General features: G+C 38.5%; 1 protein-coding gene across 5 annotated transcripts in view; it reads left to right on the top strand.

The window, feature by feature from the left end:
* atrnl1b (attractin-like 1b) overlaps positions 1 to 24036 on the top strand; it is a 713064-nt gene that overhangs the window by 248218 nt on the left and 440810 nt on the right. For all 5 annotated transcript variants that reach the window (XM_068002149.1, XM_068002150.1, XM_068002151.1 and 2 more), the window contains exons 20-21: positions 10925 to 11018; positions 17742 to 17794. In XM_068002149.1, coding sequence (XP_067858250.1) covers positions 10925 to 11018; positions 17742 to 17794 — 147 coding nt within the window. The remainder of the gene's footprint in view (positions 1 to 10924; positions 11019 to 17741; positions 17795 to 24036) is intronic.

Genomic DNA, 24036 nt, shown 5'->3' with positions numbered 1-24036 from the left:
ACAGTTGTAGCATGACTTCCCTGCTTTTATACTCCATCCCCCTAGAAATAAAGGCCAATATTCCATTTACCTTCCGGATTACCTGCTGAACCTGTATGTTGAATTTTGTGTTTCATGTACGAGGACACCCAGATCCCTCTGTACCGCAGCATTTTGTAGTATTTCTCCATTCAAATAATATTTTGCTTTTTTATTTTTCCACCCAAAGTGGATGACTTCACATTTTCCCACATTATATTCCGTCTGCCAAATTTTTGCCCATTCGTTTAACCTGTCAATATCCCTTTGCAGACACTTTGTGTCCTCATTGCAACTTGCTTTTCCACCTATCTTTGTATCATCAGCAAATTTGGCCACAAGACACTCTGTTCCTTCATCCAAGTCATTGATATTTTTGTAAATAATTGAAGCCCCAGCACTGATTCCTGCGGCACCCCACTAGTTACAGATTGCCATTTTGAAAATGATCCTTTTATCCTGATTCTTTGTTTTCTGTTAGTTAGCCAATCCTCTGTCCATGCCAGTATATTACTCCCAGCACCATGAGCTCTTATCTTGTGCAGTAATCTTTTATGTGGCACCTTATCGAATGCCTTTTGGAAATCCAAATATACTGCATCCATTGGTTCCCCTTTATCCACCCTGCCCGTTACTTCCTCAAAGAACTCTAATAAATTTGTCAGAAATTTCCTTCTTATGTTAGCCACCAGTCTATTCTCATACACTCTCTTTGGCCCTCTTATTTCCTCCTTCCCTTCTCCTCACTTTCTATATTTAGCCTGGTTCTCACTTGTATATTCAACCTGACATCTGTCATCTGCCCCTTCTTCTGCTTCATTTTACTCCCTCTCTCTTTCACCATCCAGGGAGCTCTGACTTTGGTTGCCCTACCTTTCCCCCTTGTGGGAATGTACCTAGACTGTACCCGAAACATCTCCTCTTTAAAGGCTGACCATTGTTCGATTACAGTTTTGCCTGCCAATCTTTGATTCCAACTTACCCAGGCCAGATCCGTTCTCAACCCACTGAAATTGGCCCTCCTCCAATTAAGTATTTTTACTCTAGATTGCTCCTTGTCCTTTTCATAACTAATCTGAACCTTATACTATGTTACTGTTCCCAAAATATTCCCCTATTTACACTTGCTCCACTTGATTCCAGAACTAGATCCAACAACGCCTCTTTTCTCGTTGGGCCGCAAACATACTGATCAAGAAACTTCTCCTGAACACACTTCAGAAATTACTCCCCCTCTTTGCCCTTTACACTATTACTACCCTGTCTATATTAGGATAGTTGAAGTCTCCTATTATCACTACTCTATAGTTCTTGTGCCTCTCTGTAATTTCCCTGCAAATTTGCTCTTCTATATTCTTCCCATTAGTTGGTGGCCTAGAGAATACACCCAGTGGTGAAGTGGCACCTCTATTGTTTCTTAACTCTAACCAAATAGATCCTGCCCTTGATCCCTCAACGACATCTGCCCTCTCCAGCACTACAATTTGCTCCTTAATCAATACTATGACTCCCCTCCTTTTTTTTCTTCCCTATCTTTTCTGGACATCTTGTATCCAGGAATATTTAATACCCAATCCTGCCCTTTTTTGAGCCAGGTCTCTGTTATCACTACTACATCATATTCCCATGTGGCTATTTGTGCCTGCAGCTCCCCAAACTTATTTGCCATGCTTCGTGCATTTACATACATGCACTCAAAAACTATCTCAGACCTTCTTGTATTCTCTCTTCATCTGATCCCACCAAATACTGTACTATTCCTTATGCTTGTGCTATCTGTCTCTCCCAATCCTTTGCGCCACTTAAGTTACACCCTAAATTCCATTGGAAGTAAGGGAGGGTGTAAGAGGCGCCCACTTTGGCAAAGAATGAAGTTGTGCAAATGATGGGTTTAGGCCATGATTATGTCATCTGTCCTAAATATCATAATTTTCTTCCTAAGAACTGCCCCTGTAACTTATAGAATCATAGAAAATTTACTGCACAAAAGGAGGTCATTTGGCCCATCGTGTCCGTGCCGGGACACGATGGGCTGAATGGCCTCCTCCTGTCACTATAAAACAGGGTTACTTAGAACAGCAGCTGAGGAAGGCTGTCAGTTATGATTAATTGTGCTGTTAAATAGAAACTCAACTTTACTTTGGTTTGGTCTGTTTCCAAATTTTATTTTGCTCTTTATTTTTAAGGCTCCTTGATTCATTTTGAAGTCCCCCTCAAGACTTTTATTTTTGTTTGGGAAATTTCAGTAAATATATAAAAAGGATGGAATATGTGTTTCCCAGTGGGGATTCCTGTCTATATGATTTATACGTTGGAGGAGGAACAGCAGCAGAAACCCTGAAAAGTACCAGACTCTGCAGATACCCAGCCTCCATGGTCTGTGGACCCAGAAGATTTTTGAATATCTCGCAGGAGTTATGTATAATGAGGCTGTGTTTCAGCCTGGAAGCCCTAAAAGAGCTCTGCACCATCCTACAGGGAGATCTGCTGCAAGAGAAAAGCTATTTTAGATACTTTTTTCCACAGGTATATAAGGTTCAGCGCCTGAGAAATAAGAAGCACTAACACAGGATTGTTCCTTTTTACTCGTGTATTATAACTCAAACCCAGTTATAAACAAATACAACCTTTAAGCAGGGAATGAGACGCGACCTCAGACGGTAAACAGTTCTCGGAGCGGAAGGAGAAACTTTCTTCACCGGTGTTGCCTGACGTCTCTTCAGGATCTGGATCCTGGGTGTACCCAGGCACGATGGGCCGAATGGCCTCTTCCTGTGCTATACCTATTATGATGTGATACACCTTCTCCAGGCAACACACCATCTTATACGTTTGCTCTTCTTATCACAAAATCTTTAGCTTTAATGCAAACTGCCTTAAGAGACAACATGGTGCTTACTGTGGCTCAAAGTTAAATACTCTGTGCAACAAGATGGTTCATGTGTTGTGGGTTGATGGATGAAGTCATCTGTAGAATGCAGCTGAGTTGTAAGAGTGAACTCAAATTCTAGATACTCATATGGCCTGTGGAAAATTGAATGAGGCTTTGTTTTCTTGAAGGGTGAGTGGTTTGTGTAGAGTCCTTAATTGGGTGAATAGTATATGGCCTGTGGAGAGAACATTCTTAATGGGCCAAATGGCCTTTTCTCATTCCATACTTGTGTTCCAAAGCAGTCTTGATTGACTATGGGAAGTGTATCACCAAAATCAAAGTAGCTGAGGGATTTCCTTCTCCCTCATTTTTACATTTAAGGGCGAAATGGTTTGATTTTATTAAAATTGTAACTGTTGCCAAGTTAATTATGATTATCTTCCTTTCTCCCAGTGATTCCAAAGAGCTGTTTAAAAAGATTAACTGGTTAATGTCTGATCTTGAAAAGTACGTACCTGTAAATTAGCTTTAAATTGTTCACTGAAGGTGCATTTTTGGGAATATTAGCTTCGCCAGCTCTGCACTTTAATTTGCCCGTTCTATGTAGTCAATCTGTAGTTTACGTTTATACCAGCTTTTAAATTTCAAACTTCTACTTTTAATTACATTGAGCAACTTGTTCCCTGGTGACTATTAAGCAAATGTTTTTAATGGCTTTTATTTGGTGATTGTCATTTCATTATTTTTGTGCGCCAGTAATGTTATTGCACAAATGAAAGGAGTTGACAATTCTCATTGTTGTAAAACGAAGGTGTTTTTGAAATTTATTACCAGCACATATTTTCCTTATGTTTACTTAACCATGCATGAAAGAGATGTAAATTAACAATACCTCCTAGGTAATGCCTTTCGTTTTAAGTCCTTACAGGTATCCACATTTCTTGTAACAAAAGATAATGCATCTTCCAGAAAACTTCTTTTTGTTTAGAATGTAGTTATTATGATGCTGTCTACTGTTGACATTTGCTTGACATCTCATTAACTTTAAAGGGGACTGCTTTTACTCCTGTAAATAGCCAGAGGAGCCACATGTCCTGTCTGCTGTGATGTCATGCACAGGTGACATAATGATAATTTTGGTTTAATTTACATCATGGTGTGAAGTGTTTGGAAAACATTTTTTTTCTGTTTTTTGAACACTTTTTCGAGAAGATGATGCATTATCTTTAGAGGCTTAGGTATGTACATATGATGAAGTTAAATAGCTTTCTTACAGTGCCAAGTAGGAAATTGATACTGTATCTGTCACTCTGAATACAAGTATATCTGGCTAATCTATGGAGCTACATTATTGCTGGAAATATAGGGTCAGTTTGTCTGGTGAGAATGCTGACAGAGAATGGTACAGATACACAAGAGTATGAAACAAAAAGTTTTGGAGTATAGATGAATTTGGGACGATTGACTTGGAAAATATATAGAGGTGATGCTCTTGACTCAGCATTCAGAGTAATGAGCAATTTAGGCTTCTATCTCTGTATATTTCAAGAAAGTTACGGATGGCTTTAGGATAATTATATCAGATGCAAGATGTTGACATTTAACACCTAGACTATTGACTTAGTGGAAAGACACAACCACCCCCTCATGTTTCTTGGGTATAATGCAATAGTGCGTTCACAATATGCAACAGAGCAGCTAAAATGTTCTGAGTGTTTATTTTTTAGGAGCTCTGGACCATACGTATTGCACTAATCTGCACAATGCCAGTTTATTCAAATGCTAAAGTAATGTAGATTAATAGAATAATAGTGATCATTTCAACAACAGTTTGCATTTATATAGCACCTTCAATGTAGAAAAACATCCCAAGGCACTTCATGGTAACATAATCAGACAAAAATTAACACTGAACCAAAGATATTAGAAGGGTGACCTAAAAGCTTGGTCAAGGAGGTGGGTTTTAAGGAGGCCCTTAAAGAAGGAGAAGGAGGAAGAAAGGCAGAGAGGCAAAAGGGAAGGAATTCCAGAATTCAGAATTCCGTTGGAAGACACAGCTGCCAATGGTGCGATGCACAAAGGGCCAGAGTTGGAAAAATGCAGAGCTCTGTAGGGCGGTTTGTAGGGCGGGAGGAGGTTACAGAGTTAGGGAGGGGTGAGACCATGAAGGGATTTGAACTCGAGAATGAGCTTTTAAATTTGAGGTATTAGGAGACCAGGGGCCAATGTGGAAGTTGGCAGATGGGAGCGTGGCTAGGAGAGCATTAGATTAATCAAGTCTGGAGATGTCAAAGGCATGTATGAGGGCTTCGGCAGAAGATGGGTTAAGCCATCTTTAAATGTAACTGAATGAAAACAACTTGATGAGCTAGCTTACCTAAATATTTCTCTTTATATAAAGTTTTTTAAAAAAAACCACACTTTAGTAGCATCAAAAATATTTTTAAAAAGAGAAAAAAAAGGCATTCATTTCTTACTTCAAGCTGGAAAATTACAAGCACCATCTAAACTGCAAACCTCCTCATCAACAACAATTAACCTCAGGATGTCCTGTACAGGCAGCAATTAGATTATGTAGCCTTAAAGAAACCAGCCAAATTAAAAACAACTGCACTTTAGCAGAATGCATTGTACAATACAGAAATGATATGCTCCTGTCATTTTAGAGCAATGTGTTGTCAGATTTATTGTGACCAACACCATGGAGGATCTACTTGTGGTTTTTATCTCTAGGAAACTTTGTCTACTGGATCATATAGATTTTTTAAAAAGTTATATTAAAAAAAAGACCTGTTACAACAGAAATGAGACTGTAAATCTGTTGTAAAAGAGATGCAGAACAAGTTTTAGGAAATGTAATGACCTACCTGAATGGCACCTTACTTAATTACAAGATGATTTGGTAAAAATGCTGATCCGCTCCAATACATTTAGAACTTCAAATATCAAACTGATTATTATCCCAGGTCACTTTATATAAAATATTTTAAAATTGTCCTTTAGTCCCCAACCCATTTAGCTCTGAATCTGATAAAAGCGCATTCTTGAAAATAATAGTTCAATATGATTCTAGAAGTAGGATCAGATTATAGATTTGCATTGTATGTGAAACAGTCATCCACTCCACAAGCCCATAGATGTGTGGTTAGTTAAATTGCACTTCTTTTAAACTTGAATTGATTCCATTATGCCCCATGCCACTGAAACCAGGCTGGTTGTGCAAGCAGCAGCACTCGAGTCGGGAAACAGCTGCAAAAGAACAAATTGCGCCGATCCAGATAGCGCAATGATGGTCACCAGGCGAGATTGCAAATTTTTCGCTCTGGTTGCTCAGAGCAGTGCCCTGGAGATCAATCCGCATTGCCAGGAGACTCTCGGACAATACATGAGGGGTGGTAACCCTAACTGCGATCGGTACTTTTTAATGTTAATGGTGTGATACACAACAGCTGTTATTTTATAGTGAATAGTATATTAACCCGAATTGTGAAATCTTGCCCCGGGCACTCAGAATTCTCAAAATGCTATCTGAAATTTTCTTTCATCTGCTATTTTTTCCTCAGTAACTCATATACTAACGCTCTAAAATAAGTGTTTAAACAAAATAAAATATTTCGCCATAACATAGAATCATAGAAAATTTACGGCACAGAAGGAGGCCATTCGGCCCATCGTGACTGCGCCGGCCGAAAATGAGCCACCCAGCCTAATCCCACTTTCCAGCACTTTGTCCGTAGCCTTGTAGGTTATAGCACTTCAAGTGAATATCCAAATACTTTTTAAATATGGTGAGGGTTTCTACCTCTACTGCCCTTTCAGGCAGTGAGTTCCAGACCCCCACCACCCTCTGAGTGGAAAAAATTGTTCCTCAGCTTCCCTTTAATTCTTCTACCAATCACTTTAAATCTATGCCCCCTGGTTATTGACCTCTCTGCTAAGATAATAGGTCCTTCCTATCCACTCTATCTAGGCCCTTCATAATTTTGTACACCTCAATTAAATCACCCCTCAGCCTCCTCTGTTCCAAAGAGGAGGCTGAGGGGTGAATCTGTTCGTAAATCTCCTCTGTACCCTCTCGAGTGCAATTACATCCTTGCTGTAATGTGTTGACCAGAACTGTACGCAGTACTCAAGCTGCAGCCTAACTAGTGTTTTATACAGTTCTAGCACAACCTCCCTGCTCTTATATTCTATGCCTCAGTTAATAAAGGAAAGTAACCCATGTGCTGCCTTATCTACCTGTCCTGCTACCTTCAGGGATTTGTGGACATGCACTCCAAGGTCCCTTTGTTCCTCTACACCTCTCAGTATCCTCCCATTTATTGTGTATTCCCTTGCCTTGTTTGCCCTCCCCAAATGAATCACCTTACACTTTTTCGGGTTGAATTCCATTTGCCACTTTTCTGCTCACCTGTCCAGTCCATTGACATCTACCTGCTTTCCTCCTCACAAAAATTGGCCGTGTAATTGATAGTATCATCTGCAAACTTCTTAATCATGCTCCCTACTTTTAAGTCCAAATCATTAATATATACCACATAAACCAAGGGACCTAGTACTGAACCCCACGGAACCCCACTGGAAACAGCCTTCCAGCTACAAAAACACCGATCGACCATTATCCTTTGTTCCAGCCACTGAGCTAATTTTGGATCCAATTTCCCTTGGATCCCATGGACTTAGTTTTTTGACCAGTCTGCCACGTGGGACCTTGTCAAAAGCCTTGCTAAAATCCATGTAGACTACATCAAATGCGCGACCCTCATCAAACCTCCTTGTTACCTCCTCAAAAAAAATTCATTCAAGTTAGTGAGACACGATCTTCCCGTAACAAATCCATGCTGACTGTCCTTGATTAATCCGTGCCATTCTAAGTGACGGTTTATCCTGTACCTCAGAATTGATTCCAATAATTTGCCCACCACCAAGGTTAGGCTGACTGGCCTGTAATTACTCGGTCTATCCCTCTCTCCCTTTTTAAACAATGGTACAACGTTAGCAGTCCTCCAATACCCCGGCACCACGCCCGTATGCAGAGAGGATTGGAAAATGATGGTCAGAGCCTCCGCTATTTCCTCCCTTGCTTCTTTTAACAGCCTGGGATACATTTCATCCGGGCCTGGTGATTTATCTACTTTCAAAGATGCTAAACCCCTTAATACTTCCTCTCTCTCTGTTTATCGCATCCAATATTTCACACTCCTCCTCCTTAACTACTATGTCTGCATTGTCCCTCTCTTTTATGAAGACAGATTCAAAATATTCATTAAGAACCATACCAACATCATCCGCCTCCACACATGGGTTACCTTTTTGGTCCCTAACAAGCCGTACTCTTTCCTTAGTTATCCTCATGCTCTTAATGTATTTATAAAACATCTTTGGGTTTTCCTTGATTTTACTTGCCAATATTTTTTCATGCCCTCTCTTTGCTTTCCTAATTACCTTTTTAATTTCGTCCCTGCACTTTCTATACTCCTCTAGGCTTTCTGTAGTATTAAGCTCTCGGAGTCTGACAAGCCTTCCTTTTTTGCCTGATCTTACCCTGTATGCTCTTTAACATCCAGGGGGTTCTAGATTTGGCAGTCCCACCCTTTTTCTTTGTGGGAACATGTTTACTCTGAACCCCTTGAATGCCTCCCACTGCTCTGACATTGATTTACCCTCAAGTAGCTGTTTCCAGTCCATTTTTGCTGAATCACTTCTCAGTTTAGTAAAATTGGCCTTTCCCCAATTGAGAACTTTAACTCCTGTTCTATCTTTGTCCTTTTCCATAACTATGCTAAATCTAACTGAGTTACGATCAGTAGTACCAAAATGCCCTCCCACTGATACTCCTGCCACCTGCCCAGCTTCATTTTCTAAAACTAAATCCAGAACTGCCCCCTTTTTTGTTGGGCTTGCTACGTATAGGCTAAAAAAGTTCTCCTGAATGCAATTGAAGAATTTTGTGCCCTCTATACCCTTCACACTGTCTGTATCCTAGTTAATATTAAGGTAGTTGAAATCCCCTATTACTGCCCTATTGTTTTTGCACTTCAGAAATTTGCATACATATTTGCTCTTCTATCTCCCTCTGACTGGGGGTCTATAGTACACTCCCAGTAGTGTGATTGCCCCTTTTTTGTTCCTTAGCTCAACCCATATGGCCTCATTTGATGATCCTTCTAACATATCACCCCCCTCACAGTTGTAATTGTTTCTTTAACCAAAATTGCCACCACCCCTCCTTTTTTCATCCCCCTTTCTATCTCATCTGAAAACCCTGTAGCCAGGAACGTTGAGCTGCCATTCTTGCCCCTCTTTAAGCTATGTTTCTGTAATAGCTAAAATATCTTACTTCCACATGTCCATCTGGGCCCTCAGCTCATCTGCCTTATTCACTATACTCCTTGCATTGAAGTGTATACCTTTTAAGCACTGCCAAACTCCTTTGTTGTTTATTTTCTAACCTTTGAGTTTGGAAGGCAGAGGAAACACTTACTAATTTTCTGCCTTCCATTTCCAGTTCTGTTTCTCTCCCATCTGAATCATCACTCAGGTTCCCATCCCTCTACCAAGCTAGTTTAAACCCTTCCCAACAGCACTAGCAAACCTTCCTGCAAGGATATTGGTCCCGGCCCAGTTGAGGTGCAATCGATCCGGCTTGTAACAGGTCCCACCTCCCCCAGAACTGGTCCCAGTGCCCCAAGAATCTAATGCCCTCCCTCCTGCACCATCCCTCCCTCCTGCACCATCCCTCCAGCCTCACATTCATCTGCTGTATCTTCCTATTTCTATACTCACTACCGCATGGCACTGGGAGTAATCCGGAGATTACTACCTTTTGAGGTCCTGCTCAATAATTCCTTTCCTAGCTCCTCAAAATCTGCCTGCAGGATGTCATCCCTCTTTCTACCTATGTGATCCATAACTTGATGGAATCTATTTATTGAATTGTCTTTTAATGTCTTCAATACAGTTTTTACTTAAAGGCCTCAATCTCTCCCAAATCTGAGACACTGTGAGCTGAATTTGGATTGTGCAATCTGAGCATGTACAGTGTAGCTAATTTCCAAGGATGCATCAGTGCTGTTCAGTCAGTGGATCTAAGTGAAAATATTTTTTTTAGCTTGTAGTATTTTCTGGGCAAATGTTTTTCAAAATTATTTGAAGAAAAGCCAGTGGATAAATTTCAAAAGCTTTACTGAGGTAAAATTCATATTGATTTTTTTTAAAAGAGAGGCTGTGTCTATGTGTGTGAAAGAGAAAAAAATGACTGTTTTGATTAGACACATGTTGTAGCTTTTGTGTTCTATAAATTTTAGAATGTGAGAGACAGAGGGGTCAGGGAGAGAGAGAGAAATTGGGGCCAGAGGGAGTGAGAGAGGTAGGGTTGCCAACTCTGGAGTATTCCTGGAGGTTTCATCACATCACATGACAATTGGGAGGTGGGAATGGCTGAGACAGTAAGACAGGCTCCTCGAGCACCACCAGCTATACAACAGAGGATGGTGAGGTGAAGTTCTGCAAACTGCAAATCCAATGCACTTTTCTCCTCGATTGCTAGCAGCAATACCTAGGAGAGCAACCCTCAATTCTGGGAGACTCATGGACAATCCAGGAGGGTTGGCAGCCCTACCCAGCCTTCTGACAATGCTGCTATGAAACCAAAAGTTAGAAGCTGCACAAGAGAGGCCCAATGGTGGTTGTTCAGTTTTTCCTAATCTCTGCTTGTCACTTCCTACAGTAATGTGAGCAATCATTGGTGTAACCCAACATTCAGCTATTCTGTGGCAGTTTTTAGGCTCTAACCCATTTAACCATGTAGTACAGTGCTAGTAAAATATTGTTTTTATATACACACATACCGGTACACCTGCAGTTATTGCAACATTGTAATCTAATCAATTTATTTCAATTTCAGTCCTGAAGTTTATAATATCATCTGAACTCCTTGATAAGTATTAAGCCTTGTAACTCCCAAGTATTCTGTTATGTTTATTTTATTCTAGTTTATTGCATGTTACCTAAAAGAATATCTCTATTCTACAGCTTGTAAATGCAATGGACATGCAAATGCTTGCCACGCACAAACAGGAAAATGCTTCTGCACGACAAAAGGAATCAAAGGAGATCAGTGCCAGTTGTGAGTATTTGAAATCCTCTTGATTTAAGTTATTTTAATCCTTTTTAATTACTGTTAGAAATATTATTCATTATATTGGGTTCTGAAATCTAAATCCAACTGAGCCATGAGCAATCTAGCAAAATGAATAAAAGCTTAAGGACGTGAGCATGCTTTAGCATTGGGTTATATGAAAAACAAATGCTAACAGATAAATCAATGGAAGGAACACATATTTGTAGTGTTAAATCTGAGACAATTTTTCTAGCACTACTGTTATAAATATTTTTAAATACAAGCACCAGACCATGGACTTATTTATCTAGCTGCATTGAAAAACACTTAGCATTTCAAATTGATTACCACATAAATCACCACCTCTACTCAAATAATTTGCAGATTTCTATTTTGGAATGTGCTACCAATAACTAAATTATTCACAAATTATGCAGCATTGCTTATAGATTGTGATGTACCTTGACCAATAGCAGAATTTTTTTCTGGTCCTGAATTAATCTAATAGACAAGAGAAAATTAAGTTACCTTAAATTAAATGTTATTGACAAATGATTCTAGCTTCTGGCTAGAGTAAGTTAAATGGTGCATGTATCTGACATGTTGAATTAAGTAAAAATAATTCAATTGCAAGAAAAAGGAAAATGGGTTGCTACATTAATGAACCAAATTGGTGACTATGTTAAATAGAGTTTCAAAGTAATAATTTGTGATATTTTAAGTTGTTCTAAAACCCAATGTTTATTGTGTATTGGTTACCTAATCATGTGTGGTGTTTTATTCAATAAGAACTAATTGTTACTTACACCATAGATTTTCTCTTCCTAATTCTGCTTATGTACAACAGAGGAATTTTACCCATGGGTTTTTAAAAATGATTGCTAACTGAAATTTTAAAGACCACATACTGGAGACCCGTGAGAATTTTAGCTTCATCTGGCACAGTCAGCATCAGGTCAAACAAAAGGCAGAAATTATACCAAACCAGGACCCAACAGGCATAGATATCATAGCTATATGATGGGCACAGCATGATATTGCTGGTGGGGGTTTATTAAAATTCCTGTGAGTGACAAAGAAATATTAATAAGAGTTCTTAAAATTGGTTGTAGCTGGCTTGACTCTGTCAACAATTATTACAAATAAGTTTTTAGTACAATATCAGGCATTTAAAATTGTTTCTTTTTTTTTAAACTATGATTTTTCTCTGTTGCTATTGACTGCTTCAGAATTCAGGATTACATTTTTAGTGCCAGTGAACTACAACAACAAAGACTTACCATTTTTTTAACCTGAAACCCTATGATTGATTTTCTGCTAAAGCAAACATTTATTCATGCACCAATCATTAAGTGGAATCTGGTATGAGAACTTAGAAAATACAGTTTCTGGATAGACCATTCACCATAAGGAGATGCATTTTATGCACTTATGTCCATTAAGCAGTTTATGACTGACTCATGATTTATTATAATCTTTCAAAAAGCAAGTAACTAAGTGATGAAAATTAATTGTGTTGAATGGGGTTTCGATGCCTAATTGAGTGAGGATTTCAGAGACAAATGCCTGTAATCTTACTACTTTGTTACTGAGCATTCAGATGCTGAATGTGGTGCTGTCCAACAGTGAGCCGTTAATAATATTGAAAGAAATTGCAACTTTAAAAAAAAGTTGCTTATTTCTAAACACTGAATCCCACACAGCATAACCTCTGCCAAATGAATTCAATATCAGACAGTTGTAGCTAAACCACAATTATAGGTTTTTGAAATGATGCATACTATTCACCTTTCTGTGTCTCTTTTTTTTGTAACAGAAATTTCTTAGGTTATGGTTTCATACAGTAAAGACGTGATTTTAACAGCCTACGGATTATGCAATAATTGCAAGTACATACAATGAGGATTGTATATGGTTATATAGTTGTGTTCATTAAGATGAGGTGCTTAGGTCATTCCTAGTCAGGGGAACTGGTCTTCACTCCATCAATAGCTCAGTCTGTAAATGAATTGTGTAATATGTTATTTAACCACACAGGCTAGGGAGGTTTTGGCTTTCATTGCTAACCTGTGCGGAATTAGCTGATTGCTGCTGTGTTTGCATTGAAGAAATTACAGTTGGCCTCATTGTCTGCAGCTAGGGAGATGAAAAAGTAGTCACAATTTCCATTCCCGATCACTATCCAAAGACCCTTGGTGAAAATACTGGACAAGATTGATTTGGCTGTGATGCTCCTCAGGCTTGAATTAGCTGCTGACACTTACTGCCTGGCTCACAAATGGTGAATAGTCGGTTGGTCAAGGTCCTGGTGGGCTTTTGGTGCTTGTGCACTGTAGCCAGAGTCACAACATCAGGAGAGAAGGCGAGGAGATTTTAGTGCATGTTTGTACTTGATAAAGCATGCAAATTTCTGTCCTTTAGGATAACGTAGAAAAATGCTAAAGCCAGATAAGGGGATAATAAGATTACCATCTAGAGATATTTTCTGAAATGTATGTACTTGACTTGTTCATCAAAGGAGATCATTTCTGGGGTTTATTAAAAGGAAACCTATGTGGATCACTGCCTAGGCTGAAAGTTGTCAGCATCCATTTTTTTTCTGAAGGGTGAATAGGTGGAAGTTTAAGTTTACTTTAACTTCATGACGCAAGTTCAATCTGTAGTGATCCATCTATACATCTCTTGGCTACAGCACAAATGGAAGTGCTGGAGCTTGTCAGGCAAGGTAGATTAATAAATAAATGGTAATAATGCAAATTAGATGTGGCTTGAAAAATGTGAAATACTATAAAAACAGCAAAAATCTATCAAATGTAATTAATCAAGGATTGAAGAAACGTTTCAAGGCTAATTTTCATGTCCTTGTTCTCAGATAAATTACAGTGTGATAACTTTACACAAGCAGTCAATAAATGTAGGTTTTTAAAAAAATGGAAAATGTTGACAAGTTTGACAATAGATGCCAATTCCAGTTAGGCCATTTGAGGTCCTTCAGAACTTGGTGATTTTTTTAATTGAGTGAAAGTTCAATTGACTATTGTGCTTTTTATTCTATGTACTATTTCTAGTAGCAAGTAGGTAGTATGTGTACATAGAGCATCTATGTGTTAGTTTAGCATAAATTATCTTGGGTGGTAACACTTTATTGGGATCATCTTATATGGCTTACTGATTTAGTTTAATTATCTGTGTGCTATAGACCTTGACCCTCCAATAGGTTTTCCCAATTTGGAAAAAAATACCAGACAAAAAGATAAATCATAGGCTAATTTTAATAAGTGGTTTTTATTTGCAAGAGATAATGTAATTATCTTTAATTTTCTAAAAATATTGATTTCTGGTATCCTTAACATGCTGATTTGTTTTTTGTGTTTTGTGATTTATATTTCCCTGCTAAGAATATGAGGTGAAATTAATGACTCACCAACCAAATCGTAACCTCCGGAATAGCATGTTTCAAAACCCCGTGCTCCAACAATTATGTTAGTGGGCCATTAATTATGGAGAAAACCATACATTCTCTAATTTTAGATCAAGAGGAATTTCTCACGCATGGTGTTAAAACTGACGGCCTGAAAATGACCCTACAATCGTAACAAAAGATGGTCATAGGAAGGACTATTGGGTCATTCAATGTTTGCTCTTTGCACTAGATGATTCAATTTTATGCACCACCCTCCCCAAACTCGAGTAATGCTAACTTCTGAAGGAAGCAAAAAAAAACCTGGTCAATTTCAGGAGAAACTTGAGGCAATCTAACAAGCTCCATGAGACCGTGGTTGCCCATGTCATTTTGATGAGTTCAACCAACTCCCCACACCCCCACCCACCCTGAAAATATGTTGAAATGTTCTCCTCACTCAGAAATGATCAAGCCCCTTATTAGAGGACAGGAGTGTTCCCATACTGAGAACATCTAGCAATATCCTGTTTGAGAGGGTGACAACTATGGAAGAAAACAAATACTTCTTGGTATCTAATCTTAAATATGTCATGGTATCATTGCCTACATTTTTTTTATAGGTAAGCCTTCTATTCATACTATTGCTCTTTATTTCAAATATCTTGTCCAAATGAAATAAATTTTGTCCTTTAAGAACAGTGTTGTCCAATAAAAATCACTGGTGTGGCTATATGCACTAATTTTGGTAGAAAACTCCTTACATTCACTCACACAATACAGGTAAATATACTTCACGTATATATTTCCTGAACAAACATCGACTGCCATTCAATGTGAAATGTTGCAGTCTTTCCCTTTCACTAAAGTTTGGAATTCTGACATGAATTTGTCAGAAACAGCACATCTTAGCGCAGTTTCTAGTATTTGCCCAGCATTTGCGAGCAGTACTTTGACTTCATCAGGGTGATTGCTGAGAATGTGGACTTGCACAACCAACTTGAGCTGAACATGTAACTGACCAAAGATATAAGTTCTGAAGATGAGAAATTGTTTCAGAACCTTTTCCTGATGATTGAGAGTTGATTTCAGTCGCAACATTTCATGCAATCTTTTCTGTGAATTGACTGGAAATTTTCTGTCAATTCAGAATGTACATGTTTGAAATGTTTTTTTTCAAATTATCCATGTTATTCTCAGCAAACGACTGCACATTGTGAAATTTCCATCCAACTTTCGCCTAATTTTGACCCCTTTTGACTGGAGGTTCCACTGGAGCATCAGTCAGCTCTCCGAAAGAACTATTGGTGGAAACTGTTGCCGTTTCTCGTTCTCTTGTGACAAATCTATCCATTTGAAAATCTGTTCAAATCCAACTAAATGTGCAACAATAATGTTGTCTGCTTTACATTTGCGCACAATTGCTGTGTTTCAAATTGGTAGGTTGCTTTTCCTTTCACCTGTAACCAGAGTAAAAACGCTGGATTTCAGAGGCATGAAAACACCATCAATATTGTACGGAGAGGGGAGCTGGCATTAGGGTCTGCTTGACCAATTGGAATAAACACTCCAGGTTAGCAGAAGAAAGCAAACCCAGCCAATGATGAGCAGCTCCAACAGGGCACGTCATCGCAAAGGGCAAGCAGCATCCAACCTGTATGGAGAGCAGCGGCGGGGTCTTTTTATTTTTCTTTTGTGAGATGTGCCAGACCTGCTGCCCATGACTGACAGTTCCCCTCTCCGTATATTGTTGCTGATGTTTCCATGGTGCTGAAGTCTAGCGTTTTCACCCAAATTGCATACTATTTTAACAGATAACCAAGCAGTAACCATGGAAGTAAAGCACACAGATTGATCAAAAACACTCTACTTTTTGTCATACATTTTGCCTACAAATGTACAAAAAGGTTGAAGTACTCCAAAATACGCTGTGCGAATATTGAATATTGAGATCACATGCCCAACGATGTGTCTATTACTCATTTTTATTTACGAATCCGAAATGCAATTGGCCACATTTGGCTAGTGGCTAACATGTTGGTCAACCCTGTTTAAGAATTTTAGAAAGCTTTACTGTGTCTCCTCTGATCCTTCATTTCTTCAAAGTGTAAAATCTTAAGCCTATCCTCATAAACCATGAGGTCTAAGTTTAAGCATTCTCTTTGTTGCCTTCCTTGGACTCTCCCCAGAGTATCAATATTCATCACCAGATGTTGGGACCAAAACTGGGTACTATACTCCAACTGGGTACTATACTGCTGTATATATGCCTTATATAACCCAAGTATAGTCCTTTTAGTTTCATACTTTATTCATTTTTCAATACTCGCTAGAATCCTATTTGTTTTTCCTATAGTCCACATTTTTGTCTTTCTTTATCAGAAAGGTTAGAGGCAACAGCAGACTGATATTGGAGGTAGATGAGGAAGATAAATGTCATTCAGACAACGGATTTAGCTCATATCCCTTATTTCAAGTTTTGCTTCAGAAGAGATAAAATAAAGGTGATATGAGGAAATCTCATTTAACTGTGCAGCCTTCAATTAATATTTGCACTGAGCCTGAGCTTTGTTCTTAATTCATTGTCTAGTAACAAGGAAAATGTAGAACATTGGAACAACAATTGTTGAGTTCTGGAATAATTATTCAAGTAAGACCGTTATTTTTTTTTATGTTTGAGATACTGAATTGTGGGTTGCAGTACATCGCTGAACCATAATACAGAATTGAAGAATGATAAAATGTTCTCTTTTTGGTCAGGAAGCAAATTAGGGAGAAGGAAGAAATGGCAGAAAAGGCACCAAGACGAAATAATAATTGTTAACTAATGTCTATTGTATATGTGTAGTGACAATGATAAAATCCAAAGTAATCAAAAAGGGAATACAGGGTGATTAGCATCACTATGCTCATTTGTTGATATTACAGTTGTTTTAGAATTAAAATCCTGAAAAAATAGATTCTGAATAAAATACGTGACTGGAAGTGGAATCTTTCCGTCTGTTTTCTTCCTGAGCACATTCTAATATCACAATCATGTTTGCAGTGGTGCATGTAAGTTTGTGACTTTCTTACTCCAGTTAGCCCACCCCTCACTATGTATTATCTCTGTTTAATTGGTGTAATGTGGTATTTTTTATAATTTGGTACAGCCAAATTTCCCTATTGAATTCGTCTAGTCAAATTTGGAATGGAGCAAGTTAAGAAGATCCACTTCATGTTTTGTATGTGCAAAATGCTTATTTAACTATGTGCTGCACGTCAAATGGTTAATCATTGATATAGTCTGCAGTATGGCTTTCTGAAGGTGATTTCTTTTTTATATATAGGTGTGAATCAGATAACCGTTACCTTGGCAACCCACTCAAAGGAACCTGCTATTGTAAGTATTTTGGTTTGTCTTTCAGGCTTTTGTGGGCAGGGTAGAAGTCTATTGACTATATAAGTACCCATTAATCATTAATTAAAGGAGAAGCAAAGGGTGAGTACTTCTTGTTCAAAGGGCTCCTCCCCTTTTTTATATAAGGAAATTATACTCCAGATATTTCTTTGCTGTTTTCGTAGAATCATAGAAAGTTACGGCACAGAAGGAGGCCATTCGGCCCGTCGTGTCCATGCCGGCCGAAAAAGAGCAATCCAGTTTAATCCCACTTTCCAGCAATTGGTCTGTAGGTTACGGCACTTCATGTGCATATCCAAGCACATTTTAAATGAGTTAAGGGTTTCTGCCTCTACCACCCTTTCAGGCAGTGAGTTCCAGACCCCCACCACCCTCTGGGTGAAAGAATTTCTCGTCAACTCCCCTCTAATCCTTCTACCAATTACTTTGAATCTATGTCCCCTGGTCACTGATCCATCTGCTAAGGGAAATAGGTCCTCCCTATCCACTCTATCTAGTCCGTTCATAATTTTATATACCTCAATTAAATCTCCCCTCAGCCTCCTTTGTTCCAAAGAAAACAATCCCAGCCTATCCAATCTTTCATCATAGCTAAAATTCTCCAGCCCTGGCAACATCCTCATAAATCTCCTCTGTACCCTTTCTAGTGCAATCACATCTTTCCTGTAATGTGGTGACCAGAACTGTACGCAGTACTCAAGCTGTGGCCGAACCAATATTTTATACAGTTCTAGCATAACCTCCCTGCTCTTATATCCTATGCCTCGGCTAATAAATGAAAGTATCCCGCATGCCTTTTTAACCACCTTATCTACCTGTCCTGCTACCTTCAGGGATCTGTGGACATGCAATCCAAGGTCCCTTTGTTCCTTTGCATCTCTGTGTCCTCCCATTTATTGTCTATTTCCTTGCCTTGTTTGCCCTCCCCAAATGCATTACCTCACATTCTTTAAAATTTGAATTTTAACACCACCATACAGAACTTTTGAAAGGATCTATCGCTCTCCTCAATTATAAGAACCATCCCAAAATGGCTGTGTTGCAAGCAGCAGGGGGCAGGACTTCAGATCAGTCTGGGGGATGCTCTGGAGCCAGTTAACTCCAGGAAACCATGCTACAAACTGGGATTGTAAATTTCTCAGCCTGCAGTATGGTTTCCCAGGTCAGGTAACTACGAAATATACAGCTGCACTCTCTGCTGTTTGTAAAGGAGCAACTCCAGGATGCATGTGGTGCATCCCCTTAATTGATGTCATTGGAGAGGCCTAGCAGAGAGGGAGTCCTTTACAGTACTATAACATTCATTTTCTCATTTTAAAAAAAAATCAAAAAGAATCTGGTGAGGGTATAATTTTATTATGTATAAAGGGCGGAGTTTGCACAAAGCGTATTGTCCCATACCACTTTCTTTAAGCCAACATCCAAAGCAGATATAAATGAACTTGTAGCAATACTATTAAATTGTTCGGCTGCTCTTGTGAACAAATATAGCATTGTTATCATAGAATTATAACTGTTCCATTGAATGGTCTGATATTGGGCAATTATTTGTTGACATTGTTAATGACTCTTTCCTCATTTAACATGTTAGATGGTATATGAAGAGAGGATAATGTATTTGATTTAGTACTTAGAGGCCAGATATTATCTTCAGATCGTTACTATGTGGCGGAACATCTGGGTAATAGTTATCATTGGTATTGTTAGATTTCAATTGCTGAGGTGACATAATAAAGGTAAGGGGAGATTTGATACAGGTGCTCAAAATCATGAACCGTTTTGACAGAGTAAATAAGGAGAAACTGTTTCCAGTGGCAGAAGGGTCCGGTAACCAGAGGATACAGATTTAAGGTGATCAGCAAAAGAGCCAGAGGTGATATGAGGAAACATTTTTTCATGCAGTGAGTTGTAATGACCTGGAATGCACTGCCTGAGGGGGTGGTGGAAGCATGTTCAATAGTAACTTTCAAAAGGGAATTGGATAAATATTTGAAGGGAAAAAATTTACAAGGCTATGGGGAAAGAGCAGGGGAATGGGACTAATTGGATATCTCTTTCAAAGAGCCAGCACAGGCACAATGGGCCGAATGGCCTCCTGCTGTTCTTACTATGAATACTGCTGATGACTTAATGTTAATACCCAATTTCAGCAGGGCTAAATTTTCAATTTATGAGGAACAATTTCGGGGAGGTACATTGGGGTATGCTATTGAGTAATAATAACTGTGATACAAAAGAAACATTTTTTAAACCATTGCTAAAGGACAAAGAAGCCATTTATATCCCAAGGAAAAAAGGAGGGCTCAACATAGTGAGCTCTAAATGGCTAAATAGGGATCTTTATAGTGAAATTAATCTTTAAAAAAATCACTATATGCAAAAGGTGCAATTGTCAATCAAATAGAAACTGCTTTAAAAAAATGAGAAGGGGAACTATTGTGAATGATTAGGAATGCTAAGATGAGATCAGAAAAAAAAGGGAACAATTGCATTAGGGATGGCAAGGCATTTTTCAATTCCAAGTCAGAAAACAATCCAGGACCATGTTCACTGAAGGATTTGTCAGGACATTTTATCTGCAAAGATAAATACATGGCTGATAAACTAAGTAAAAAAACCTTTGCACCAGTTTTCACTTCTGAAGATGATGCCACACTCCCAGTGCTACAGGATAGGTGTCTAGCTAAATTTACTTCATTTGAAGTAATGCGGAAACTCAGGCAAGTTAATACTTTGTGAGGATACCTGTTAAAGATAATGGATCAAGAAAGAGACCTGGGGATAGCAGCTGATCACTTGTTTCAAGGTACACAAATGGTGTGAGGTGGCTGTAGGAAAAGCAAATTGGGTTTTGGGTGATATCACTAAGATCATTGAGTATAAAGTTAAAAGTACTATATTCTATATAAAGCTTTGTCCATACTTTGAGCATTGTATCCTTTTTGGTTCCTATCAAGTCTCTAGAGAGGCTGCAGAGGGAGGCAAATGGAATGGTACCAACTCTCAGAGCAGTAAGTCATGAGGAGAGACTCCAAGAAGTAGGCTTGTTTTTATTTTGGAGAAACATAGGCGTGGAGGCAATATGATTGAAGTTTTCAAATTGATGAAGGAATTGGTTACAGTGCAGTTAGATAGGTTATTTGAAATGGATAGAAATAGTAAGCCCACAGCTGTTGCTTGTTTGATTGCCTTCAGGGATGAAAGGAATTTCCCAAAGTTCCTCCCTGAATTATGCTGCAAGTTCTATACTTTATTCTTTTGCCTCTCCCAGGAGACAGCATTGCTGGGGGGTTAGGTGAATGATGTGATAGAGCAGGTTTGATGGTCCTCATGATCCTTTCTTTCATTTTCATACATCCTTAAAACAACAATAAAAACAACAACTTGCATTTACATAGTGCCTTTTAACAAAGGAAAACATCCCAAGGTGTTTCACAGGACCATAAGCAGACTAAAATTGACATCAAGCCAAAGAAGGTGATATTAGGATGGGTGACTGAAAATTTGGTTAAAGAGGTAGGTTTTACAGAGGTTCTTAAAGAAGGAGAGAGAGGTGGAAAGGTTTAGTGAGTGAATTCCAGAACTTAGGGTCTATATGGCTGGAAGCCCAGCCACCAATGGTGGGTAGGGCTGCAACCCTCTAGAATTGACCTGAAGTCTCCAGAAATTGAAGATTAACCTCCAGGACACTGCTGCAAGCAATCCTGCAGAAAAATCATAGGGGCATTAAATAAATGAATCTATTTATTACGTAGGAAAGTTAATTATATGAAAATATCTCCAAAATTGTCAGACCACATGTAAAACATTCCTGGGCTTAATTATGCTAAACAGATGTCAAATTATATTCGTTTTTTTTTTAAAAAATCATTCAAAATATACCATTTACACTGAAAATTGGAAATGGAACAAATAAGGTGTATGAAACTTAACATTTTTCATTGTAGTATGTTATGATCATCATTTGCAGTGTTTAGACTAATTGTGTTTCTTTTAATTTTATTTGAATACTTACGTTTATTAGTTATAAAAATATTTCAGATGAGGGAGGAAGGGTGTTTGGATGATTCTTGACTGTCAGTAAATCGGGTAATGAGTCTTTACGCTTTCCAATTGACGTAGGAAGACATGGCGCCGGGAGGGTGAACATGTTGGGCAACCAATGGCGGGAGCGTGGGGGTGGTTGGAAGTCACGTAATGGAAATCTCCTGGAATACGTCCAACCAGAATTGGCAACCTTAATGGCGGGGCAAAGGGAGTGGGAGATGCACAAGAGGCTAGAGTTGGAGGAGTGCAGATTTTTTAGAGGGATGTAGGGCTGGAGGTGGTCACAGAGATTGGGAGGGGCGAGGCAATGGAGGGATTTGAACAAGAGGATGAGAATTTTTAAATCACGGCATTGGTGGATCGGGAGTCAGTGTAGGGCAGCGAGCACCGGGGTGGTGGGTGAACGGGACTTGGTGCTAGTTAAGAGTTGGGCAGCTGAGTTTTCGATGAGCTCAAGTCTATGGAGGGTGGAAGACTGGAGGCCGGCCAGGAGAGCATTAGAATAGTCAAGTCTGGAGGTAACAAAAGCATGGATGAAGGTTTCAGCAGCAGATAAGCTGAGGCAAGGGCGAAGACGGGCGATATGGAGGTGGAAGTAGGTGGTCTTTTTGATGGAAAGCATATAAACTCAATATGATGTGACTTATACATAATATATTTGTAAGTTCATCTGGACTCATTCTGTAGTAAATAATATTGAAGATCCATTTTTGATATATTGAGCTAGCACCACTTTCAGATTCAATTTCTACCCATGAAGGATAATTCTGCAGAACAATAGACTCATGTAATGATGGGTGCAAGCTGATAACCTACTCAGGTCAAGAGTCATACAGTGGAACAGTATAAGTTTGTCACCACCTTCCTCTACATTGTCCATTTCATTAGTGAGTTAACCATACAAAAAATGCAGCACAAATGTTTTTCAGTTGTCAGTGTCCACTAACATTGTTGCATAACCTTCAGAGTTAACACTGCATAGACATTTATATGCCCCACCTGCAGAATCCCCAGTAACTAATATTTGTGCTGTTGATTTGGAATATAACACATCTTTCTCAACTTGTTATATACTTCAAACAGTAACTTTTTATGTTTAAGATATAACATAATGCAGAATTAAAAAGATTGGGAGTCCTTTCATTGTCATTTTTAATTTGTCAACCAGAATAAATAAGCAGCAGCAGGTTACAGAGCATTATTTACTTAAGATTTAGGAACACGTATATTTACATCCATAGAAGATGGAGTAAGGAAAAACTAGTGCATGAGTATTATACAGCAACACAATTATGAATTAATAGCAAAAATAGAAATTCTATACCCTAAGATCATGTTTGTAGTTTTGCTCACATGATCTGGATGGCACTCTTTTTCGATAGATTAATTTTTCTCACAAGCCAAAAACCTTTCAAATGAATCAGTAAAATATGATATTCTTAATTAAGGCTTGGAAAAATCTTCATTTCATTCGTCTTTTCATATGAGCAGAGAACAGTAATGCATAGTTTTTGCATTAAAGGTGATTTTAAAAAGAGACCTAGATCAAAAATGAACAGGGATTCATAGAAAATAATTGGGGGGGTCAATAGCAATAAAAGTGATGCCAATGATGACCTTTATAAAGTTACAAACTTACAGCACAATTACAATAACAATTCAAGTGTAAATAGTGAGGAATTATTTATTTTGACTTTTGAATTTAAAAACTCCTCTGGCTTTCATTCTTACTGTCTTTCTGTAGGCACTTATGCCATATTATTGACTTAGCATGCCAAAATACATCCTGTATATAAAAACAAATATTAATGATTTTGAATTGTTTTAGGCTAGTTTGTTAGCTAATGCTAGAGATATGTGATGATAGACCGTCCACAACTATTCTTGAAGTGCCCACCTCATTTCCTTAACTATTCTCGACTACGGATTTCAGTGAGTACAAGTTGCATAAATACTTCTAGAAAGCATTTAAAACCTGCTGTTGTGCTTTTTGTTGCCTTCACACAATGCTGTGAAAGCATCTAAAATTCCATGTTGCCGTCTAAAACTAGAAAAACTTTTTTCCCGTCTTTTCTTAGATAACCCGAAAGCTTGTCACCCCATTCTGGCCTTGTAAAAAGCATGGCGACCAATCAACCTTTTGCATTTTTGAGGATCAAGGACATCACACCTGCTTA

This window comes from Heptranchias perlo, chromosome 21 (genome assembly GCF_035084215.1).
Source record: "Heptranchias perlo isolate sHepPer1 chromosome 21, sHepPer1.hap1, whole genome shotgun sequence".
NCBI lineage: Eukaryota > Metazoa > Chordata > Chondrichthyes > Hexanchiformes > Hexanchidae > Heptranchias > Heptranchias perlo.
This window is presented reverse-complemented; position numbering and strand designations above follow the sequence as displayed.